General features: G+C 33.3%; 1 protein-coding gene across 3 annotated transcripts; it reads left to right on the plus strand.

Moving 5' to 3' along the window:
- Positions 1 to 1,193: 1,193 nt before the first annotated feature.
- LOC122295221 (transcription factor TGA9-like) lies at positions 1,194 to 9,354 on the plus strand. 3 transcript variants are annotated; one of them, XM_043104337.1, is made up of 13 exons: positions 1,194 to 1,491; positions 1,584 to 1,729; positions 1,901 to 1,992; positions 2,340 to 2,416; positions 2,724 to 2,984; positions 3,878 to 3,922; positions 4,035 to 4,094; positions 4,227 to 4,304; positions 4,467 to 4,503; positions 5,266 to 5,537; positions 5,664 to 5,885; positions 8,334 to 8,480; positions 8,989 to 9,354. In XM_043104337.1, exons 2-13 carry the CDS (start codon positions 1,620 to 1,622, stop codon positions 9,001 to 9,003), a joined length of 1,416 nt encoding a protein of 471 aa, XP_042960271.1. In that variant the 5' UTR covers positions 1,194 to 1,491; positions 1,584 to 1,619; the 3' UTR covers positions 9,004 to 9,354. The 3 variants fall into 3 exon arrangements, with proteins under 3 accessions (XP_042960271.1, XP_042960270.1, XP_042960272.1); XM_043104336.1 differs by having other exon boundaries at positions 1,201 to 1,491; positions 8,334 to 8,476; XM_043104338.1 differs by lacking the exons at positions 1,194 to 1,491; positions 1,584 to 1,729; positions 1,901 to 1,992 and adding an exon at positions 2,114 to 2,252 and having other exon boundaries at positions 8,334 to 8,476.
- Positions 9,355 to 10,466: the final 1,112 nt, after the last annotated feature.

The following is a 10,466-nucleotide window of genomic DNA, read 5'->3' on the forward strand; positions in this document are numbered from 1 at the left end:
TCCATCCAACCTATTAATTTGATAAATAATGACTCCATTACTTTCAATTCTCTCTCTCTCTCTCTCTCTCTCTCTCTCTCTCTCTCTCTCTATATATATATATATATATAAATGTATATTCCTCAATAATGCTGGCCATGGATATGTAAAATATATAACGAGTCTGGAAATAATATAGTTAATCCATCAATCTCTTTCTATACCCTTTAATTATCAGAGAACAAACATGAAAGGAAACAGTGTTTTAGGACATGGACAACAATCGAAACGTGGCCTGATGCAGAACCTCGAGCATAACAAGGAAAAAGATGAGAACAGTAGTCTGCCACGAAGAAACTGCAGCACCTTCAGGCCTCTACAGGGATGCCAAAACTTCTACAAACGGAAAGGAATAGTAATATGGCATGGTATTAGGTGATGACAGGAAATGGATGTTGACCCATCAACAAAAGGGATAATACCAATCAAATACATCTGATCTATAGCAAGGATTATATTATAAAAAAGGGGGGGTTTTTGCTTGTGGATGATTATTCTATTGTTATGGTTGAAATGGTACGAGCAGAAGCTTCAAATAATAATAAAATACCTCTCTTTCTCTGTCTCTCTCTGTCTAGTTGTTGTCAAAAGTAAACTCAATCCCTCTTTGGGGTGTAAAAAGATCTTGAAAACATCTTTAGAGCTTTTTGCTTGCTCTTCTTTTACCATCTTTTGTGTAAGAACCTTGTCTCTATCTCCTATTCAATGCCGGATTTATTGTTCTTTATTTGGAAAGTTTATTTTTCCTCTGCAAGTGCTTGCAGCCCTGAAGAGCCCTGTAAAGGAACCAATCACAAAACACAGGCGGTTGGAAGAGAGAGAGAGTGGAGTAGGAGTCAGTAATTCTCGTGGGTTCCTGCCAAAGACCCCACCCTTTGTTTTGTTTCCAATTTTTTTTCCTCTTTTTTCCGTTTGTATTTCAAAGCCCCTACACACCAAGAGGAATAATTATCAAGTATACAGACATGTGTCACTTTTGTCCTTATAAATTATGTCTATTTTATTAAAATTTTATATTTATATATACAATTTTAATTACATAATGTCATTCATATTTCAGCTAATAATTTTTCTTTGGGAGGACCTGAAACAGGTTGCTAAGGACAAGATTTTCTGTACGGTGGGGATGAGTTTCCAAGTCTCATAAATATTTATGACCATAGGGATGCTAAAGCAGCCTAAACAGACTAATCCCTCAGGTTTCTTCACAGAGGAGGAAAGAAACAGATGGAGACACCCCGCATGAAAAATCAAAAGGTGCAAAGAGAGAGAGAGAGATCTTAGAAAAAGACTGGACCCTCTTGAGGCTACTTAAATATACTTTGACAAGATATCTTTGATCCTTTGCTGCTCTCTCTTCCTCTCTCTCTAGCTCTCTCCCTCTCCCTCTCTATCTCTCAGTTGGCTTTTGCTGCACATAATAATTCTTCTTTGAACTTCCACAAAACTGAGGTAAAACAGAAATGAAATATTGGGAATAATTCTCCAAGTCCTCTTTATTGTTTTTCTTATGGTTTTTGTTTCTGCAATACGTTCCCTTTCAGTTCCTTCCAAATGAAAATAGTCTGAGGTGGTCTTGCATGGCGAGCCATAGAGTTGGGGAGACTGGTTTATCGGACTCAGGACCATCAAATCACCATGTCCCTCATGGAGTTTTTCATGGATTTAATGCTCCTTCCACAAGCTTCATGTATGAGGACAATTTTCTTCATTGTTTTCCATCAAAATCTTATTTAGAATTGCAAAATCCTAGATTATTTGCTAAACGGAATCCCTTCTCTTCTCAGCAAAAGCTTGATTTGGCTTTGTTTGCTTCTCTGCTCATGTCTGACATAGGCCATTTAATTGTTTTCTTGTTTAGCAATCAAGAAGGATCTGCTTTCGATTTTGGAGAGCTAGAAGAAGCAATTGTGCTGCAAGGAGTTAAGATAAGAAATGATGAAGCTAAAGCACGTATGCTTCTCTCTCTATCTATCTATCATTTCTCCTTTTGTGACGTATGATGGGAATAACCAACTCCTAAAAGCATAGAGACTAGAAAGTGAGGTTTGAATATGTCTACAGAAGGCAGAGAGAGTTGGGGGTTACCATTTCCAATACTGTAATGATTCCTAGACAACGAACTCGGGTGGCGTGAGACTGCAAACTTAGAAACCTGACCTCCCCCGCATGATTTACTGACTCCATAACTGCAGAAAAAAGAGGGGGATTAGGTTCCTCTACCTATTGAAATTTTGAAGTCTTTGGACTCTTTTAATTTTGGTGATCCTCTGAAGATTTGGCTTTTGTGATTCTTGCAGCTTTATTTACAGGCAGGCCTGCAGCCACACTGGAAATGTTCCCTTCATGGCCAATGAGATTCCAGACCACCCCAGGAGTAATAGTCTACTTTATCCGTCTTTGACCATCTATTGTCGTATGAATTCTAGATAAACATGCTTTTTTTTTATAGGTAGATAAACATGCTTAAACAGCAGAAAATCCCGACCATTTGAACATTTCACTTTAATTATACAGTTTTCAAATTCTCGTTTGAAAACTTGTTTTTTTAAGTTGATTATGTTTTCTTTGGGATGGATTCTTAGATACCTGTCTGCAAAGTGAGTCTGTTGTGGGGACTACGCTTTTTTCTGGGCTCGATTCCCATGTGAGAAATTTCTTTTTTGGTGCGTTTCTTACAACAGGGAAGTTCAAAATCAGGCGGAGAGAGTACTGATTCAGGTTCAGCAGTGAACACTCTTTCAAGCAAAGCTGAGGCCCAGTTCGAACCAGAATCTCCCATCAGTAGAAAGGCATCTAATTCCTCAGATCAGCAGGCTTTTGATCAGAAGCATCTACAGCTTCAACAACAACAGCAACAACAACTACACCAAGAGATGTCAAATGATATATCAAGAACAGGACCATCGCAGAATCAATCAGCTGCCAAAGCATCCCAAGAAAAGGTCCTTAACCTGCTGAGTTTTACTGTTAATCTTGCAGTTCTCTCTTTTATCCCATATCCCAAAACTCTGGAAAAAGTCGAACCTTTATTGTTATTATTACTGTTTTGATCTCTCCCTCCCTTCTCTCTCTCTCTCTCTTGCGTATCTTCGTATACAACTGCACAGATCCCAACAACTCTCAGAAAATCAAAGAAGTGCAGAGTTTCCCTGATTTCTGAATGATTTTCTGAAGATTGTCAGACATGAAGAGAGAGAGAGAGAGAGTACTGTGGACACAAAAAAGAAAAGAGAGAATCTTCACAGTAGTTACCACTGTTTTCTCATTATAATAGTGACACACTTCACCCAACCCCTTCAGCCCAAACAAAAACTTCTTGTTTTAATCCGATCTGTTTGGGAAATAGGAACCAAGTCACAGCAATCTGAAAACACAAACGGCAACCTTCTTGCTTATAGCCTTACATCTGTTTTGGGATTAGAACAAACCATAAAAAAAAAACCAAACACATATGGCAGATAATGATGTCTTCTGCTATCCTTATTATGTTGATGATTGCCAGCCTCAAGGCCAGTGCTCAAATCTGTATCAGAAATCAGAAATGCTTCCAAGAAATTCTGTGAGCTCTCCTATGTTTAAAGACTGAAATAAGAATAATAAAATAATTTCCAAACCATTTTTTACATCTCTTTTCCTTCCCCCTTAAGTCTAGTTGCTAAATTAACTTAAGAAAAGAAAACAAAAACATATGAAAATATCTATTTCAGTCGCTTTCCATAGTCTTGATATCATCTCTGCTCTTACAATTAATTTTCCTTAAAAAAATGATCATTTGTCATATTATATGATCTTTTCTTATTTAATATTTTTCTATCTTTTTGGTTATTCATTGCAGAGGAATGGAGCCGGTTCAACATCTGAGAAACAACTTGATGCTAAGGTCCTCCAATACACTAAAAAGTTTTTCCTTAATATTCTTTTTTTAAATTTTCAAAACTTTTGTATTCTATGGCATTGAAGTTTTGAGCTGAAATCTTGAGCATTGCTTTCAGACATTGAGACGTTTAGCTCAAAACAGAGAAGCTGCAAGGAAAAGCCGCCTCAGGAAAAAGGTAATTAGTGTAACATTAACTTTGCTAGCTGTACACTTCTTCAACTTTGGGGTTCAAACATTAGAATCTGATAACTCTCTCTCTCTCTCTCTCTCTCTCTCTCTCTCTCTCTCTCTCTCTCTCTCTCTCCAGGCTTATGTGCAACAGCTAGAGTCAAGTAGAATAAAGCTTACTCAGATTGAACAAGACCTACAAAGAGCGCGCGCACAGGTTGTATACTTGCTTTAATTAATTTGTTACAAAATTTTTACAAATAATTGAAAAATATTCTTTTGTTTTTGTTTATTTTTAAAAAAATTAAGTGTTTCAAATTATGGACAGACTAATTAATATTAAATAATCTAATTATTTTGGGTTGTCTGACTCTAATAGGGGCTATTCTTGGCTGGTTGTGGAAATCTAAGCTCTGGTGAGTTTTCTTAAAGATACATTAATTAGCTTATGATCATCAAGGTATTTTTTATTAAATTAATGGAATATCCCAAGAAAGAAGCAATTCCCTTTGTCTATATATATATATATATATATATTGTAAAGAAGACACCATGTGGTGGCTGGTGATTAGGTAAAAAGGATCGAGTGCGTGTAAAGATAGAACAATATTTTGCTACATTTTGTTTAAGGGAGGTTTAGATAGTGAGTTGAGAGGAGATGAGATGAATTAAAAGTCTTTTTTATCCAAACTCTCCTAAATCTTTTGTCAAGCTAGAATCGTGATCAAGATCATATTTTTTTTTTTTTTGGCTGTTGATCTTAAGAGTCCAACCTAAAGTAATCGATACCATAAATAGTCAACAACAATAATTTGAGAGTACAAACATATTTTCTTCTTAGGAAAAAGTAAATACTAAAAGTCAGTACTATTACTTTTCCAACTTTTTGTGTCTACATGTCTTTTGTTTGTCCATATGAAAACTTTTAGAATATTACATTGGAGTTAATTTCTTAGAGCCAATTTGGGTTTGTAGAAGAAAACGAGGATATAATGATTTGATTTGAAAGATAAATTTTAAAATTTACATCTTACAAATTAAATTATAGCACGTGAATGACGTAGATCTTGAGTTTAATCACTGATCACTTCACATTGTATCCTATTTTGAGTAAATATTAATATAAGTGGAAGAGGAAGGGTAACCCATTGGGGAGAAACAATCTATGTATCTTGTAGGAGCTGCAATATTTGACATGGAATATGCAAGATGGATAGAGGAAGACCACCGGCTGATGGCAGAGCTTCGGACGGGGCTGCATGCACATTTGCCAGACGGTGATCTTAGAATAATCGTTGACGGATATGTTTGTCATTACGATGAGATTTTCGAGCTGAAAGGAGTGGCTGCCAAATCTGATGTATTTCACCTCATTACTGGGCAGTGGATGTCTCCAGCCGAGCGTTGCTTCCTCTGGATAGGCGGTTTCAGGCCCTCTGAACTCATCACGGTTTATATATATAATATTTTTTCCATTTTCAGTCCAATTCATGTGCTATATATAAATCTAATTAAAAAAAAAAAAAAGATTTATATTTATATTATTTTTGAACCCTTTTTTCGGGATGTTAATCAGATGTTGATAGGTCAGTTAGATCCACTAACAGATCAGCAATTGATGGGAATTTCCCGGCTGCAACATTCCACACAACAGACTGAGGAAGCTCTCTCCCAGGGCCAGGAACAGCTCCAGCAGTCTCTGATCGACACCATTGCCGCCGGGCCCGTCATCGACGGCATGCAGCAGATGGCTGTTGCCTTGGACAAGCTTGGCAATCTTGAGGGCTTCATCCGCCAGGTAATTAATTAAATATTAATAATAATGATTTATTTATTTCTTATATATATATATTAAATATTACATGCATGAATTTAGTTAGGACGTGTGTATATATAATTACTAATCTTCTAATTACGTTAATTGTACTATAGCTAGCTAGTCAATTTCATACGTATAGACCTGGTGCCCACTACCCGCGCGGGCAGTTTGAAAATAAGCCCGGTTTAGGTACGTACGTACTAACTTCTCAAACCTTCGAAAACTTGATGATCAAAGTCATAGTACTATAGCTAGCTAATTTCTTCTACTGGCCTGCCTGCAAATATTCAAATTGTAGATGCTGCATGCATGCATGGGTATCACCATGGACTAAAATATTTGTTATATATTATGTGTATGAGTTTTGTTACATACATACAGTTATTTTTACATACTATATTGATATGATTGATTAAAATAATTATTATATATTAAAAAATAACGTAATCAATCACATTAATTAGTGAAGTCTGTAAAGAGTACATAAAAATAATTACATATAAAATTTTTGTATGCGTATATATCACTATAATAAAAATACTGTTCATTAGTTGTCAGTCATTTTCTATAAAAATGATTTTTCTGTCAAAATGAGTTATATCTCATCATAAATAGTTATTTTCATCGTAAATAATTCATTATAAATACTTATTTTTCTTGTAGTATATATTTAGAAGCATTAACCCCATCTCAAAACAGATCCGATAGCACTCATGATCATGATCAATCTAATTCCTAGCTAGCTTGATGCAGTACCCGCCCATTTCCATTAACCCTAAAAACTCTTGATTGCCTCGTTAATATATGTCGGCCCCTAGTTATATAAGAAGAGAAAAATTAAGGTATTAGATCCCAGGGCCTAGCTAACATCTGCTTGCATGCTGCCCTCGATGGACATGATGCATGGAGCTGGCAATTAAGTACTTGATCCAGCTTAGCTACTATAGCTAGCTAGGTTTAGCGCGCATTTTGCAACATCTATTGTGAAATGTGTTGTGTGGTTGGTATCATTATAACTCTTTTGCTAATTAAATTGTACAGTTATATTAAGAAGGATGCTATGATGAATATCATTCCACACTACATATTCTATATATTTTAATACTATTTTTTATTTTAATTTATTCATATTAAATTAATTGAGTTATTCCACTTATCATCTATATATTACATATTTATTATAAGAAGAACGAAAAATAAAATTAAAATATGTGTGGTGTACGTATGGGTATGATAAGTAGAATTATTCTTGTGTTAATATTGAGTAATGCTTATTGAACCAATGAATGACCTATGGTTTTGACCCATTTTTTTTCTTAGTGATTAAGAAAATGAATATTATCAAATCTATGTATTTTTTTGTAAAAAAATTAGTTAAAATGTTAAAAAAATATTTGGAAGAAAAGAAAAAAAAAAAACTGAAATTACACTTTATCGGTTGCATCATCCATGCATTAATATTTTTAGCTGTTTTTGTGTGTGAAGGTAATTAATTTGGTCGGTTAATATACATAGTTAAAATATTCAAGTTCATATATAAATATATATATATATATATATAAATATATATATATATATATATCGTATTATTATTATTATTGGAGCTTGTTTGTCTCGATCCTAACTAGTTAGAATTGTTTTGTCGTGATTCAAACTTCCAGTAGTACTTATACATGTGATCTTCCATGTATATAATGTGGTGGATTTTCTAGTACTTCTTCCATATAAGCAAGTATATATAAGATTATCAAGTTCATCATGTCAAGATGTTGACTGCTAGGGTTTTGATGTGGTATTTTCATCTTATTCTATGAAAGGTTTCTATCAAAAGTTGGTCTGAAAGTGATGCCCGTTGAAATAAAAAACCCTAGCCAGACCTATCAACAAAACTTTAGAAATAATGCTCGATCGATGTGGGTTATCTTTATCATCAATATTAATTAATTAACAAAAAAATATTATAAAATTTCTCTTTATATATATATATATATGTATAAGAATAGTCCAAATCCAGAGATAAAGACGCATTCACGATGAGTACTTTCAATCTAATTTGAAATTCTTATGAATAGTTTGTCATCATGTCCATGTGCCCTTGCATGACTAGCCCGGCCACTTACATATTTCAAGTACTCTACTGGCCGTTGGTTGTCGTTTAATGTATACTGTGCATTAAAAATATATATATATATATATATATATCAAATTTTATGTGTAGTTATTTTTGTGTATTTTTTACATATTTCATTAATGTGATTAGTTGTGTCGTTTTTTGTAATATAAAATAATTGTTTTGGTCAATCATATCAGTAGAATGCATAAAAAATACATAAAAATGACTATATGTAGTAAAACTTATATATATGTATCGATGATCTCATATCTATTAATTATTTGTTCATTCTTTTCGAAAAACTGATCATGCAGGCTGATAATTTGAGACGGCAAACCCTTCATCAATTGCGTCACATATTGACTGTTCGACAGGCAGCCCGATGTTTTCTTGTAATTGCAGAGTACTACGGCCGACTCCGAGCCCTTAGTTCCCTTTGGGCATCTCGACCTCGAGAGTACGTAAGATCAATTAACGTACACCCCATTAATTTAATGAATATATATATATATATATATTTAAATTTTTATAAACTCTTGATCTTTGTCTACTTGACTTATAGAATGATCAAAAGAATATTAATTGGTATATAGACTATAGTCTTATAGATTTAATTATTTGTATTATGATCTTAACACCGGCCCCCCTTAATTATAAACAAGTTTAATATATAAAGTATTTGATTAAATGGAGTTGAGTATTGTAGATCAGTTAGATCAATCTAACTTGATCAAACTTTATATAATCTGATCCCATGTAAAATTATCAATTGTCCCAAAAATTTTATAAATTAATGGGAATAGATAGATTTAGTTATTTATATTATATTCTTAACAAAGTGTTACAATATTTACTCATTCGTGATGAAATTAATACTTAATTAAGGTGCACAACTTTAATTGATTTTTCTTCTACATTTTCTCTTACATTATCTCTTAATTAATTTTCTGTACCTGCGCATGCATGCAGGAGCTTGATGAGTGAAGATATCTCGTGCCAAACAACCACGGATTTGCAAATTGTGCATCAACCTTCTCAGAATCATTTCGCAAACTTTTGATGCTCAGTCGTCCAATATTAGAGAAATCCTGCATGCTTATCCTCTGATTTTTCTTTCATGTCCGCGCTCATCATGTTTTGCATATATGGGATTTCTTCGAGATATTTTAGATCGAGGAGATAGGACATTTCTTGTTTTTAATTAACTGGTGTTATTTCTAGAAATGTCATGATCTTGATCTTCATGTAAATTTATTTTATGAGCACGTACGATCGATCGAGAAAGCTTTCTACTTGCTTAAAGAATGGGGAAAAGAAAATCAAAGTTCCAGTGTACGTATAATTATATCTGTAAATTCAGCATGCATGTTATATCAGTAATTCCTTACATGATAAAATTTATATAATGGAGGTGGCCAAATTATGACGGTAAAATGCATGCAGTCACGAGAGTTTTTGCTTGTATATATATGTACGTGTAGGCCGTATCCGCACGAGTCACTATAAGAAAAGCGGGGTTTTGTGATAAATTTATTGTAACTAAAAGATTATTTACAATTAATTTTAGTTGAAAATAGTCATTTTACTGGAATTAACTAGTCGCAAATAAATAATTTTCTTGTAGTGAGTACACACCCATATATATATATATATGTATATATATTTATGTATATATGCCTCTTAACAAATAAATTCTATTAGAAAGATTAACTAATTGTTTCTAGCTATTCGAGTATTACTGAAAAAAAGAAATACATTCACTATAGCACTATAATAGAAAGAAAAATTCTATTTATTCTGCACACACACTACACTTTTATTTTTATTTTTATTTTTTTCTCTTATCAAATGTGTAGTATATGGACGATGAGTAGAAGAATTTAATTAGTTTACGGAGAATAAAATAACTTTTTTTTAAAAGAATAAAAAAAGTAAAAAAAAAAAGTGATATGTAGTGTGTGAGAATGATCATGAGTAGCAAAGCGCGTTCTAATAGAAATAGCTTTGTGTGAGGAAAAATTCGTCATAAAAATTTAAAAAAATACACAATTTTCATTGCAAAAGAGTATTTGCAATATTCTGACTATATATTGATGTAGTCAGCTTTGAAAAATATAGATCAAAATTTCAATCCATCGGACTTTTCTGTCAATATATAAGTCTATTATAAATAACTTAATTAATCAAAAGTAACAATCAAAACTGCGTATATCAACCAATTTGACCAAGAATATATACGTGATCATGATATGTTTCAAGATGTTTTTTCTTGCATGAGGTAGTACTTGTTATGACCAGCTGCAGCAACCTAGCTTATATATAGCTAGTCAGCATGCATATTGCTTTGATGATCATGTACGTATTTTTTATTCTTTTATAAGCGCATGCATGTATTTATATCAATTATGAGCGAGACTGCATGCGTGCATTCAATATGAATGATGCAT

The sequence above is a fragment of the Carya illinoinensis genome, chromosome 14 (assembly GCF_018687715.1).
Source record: "Carya illinoinensis cultivar Pawnee chromosome 14, C.illinoinensisPawnee_v1, whole genome shotgun sequence".
Classification (NCBI taxonomy): domain Eukaryota; kingdom Viridiplantae; phylum Streptophyta; class Magnoliopsida; order Fagales; family Juglandaceae; genus Carya; species Carya illinoinensis.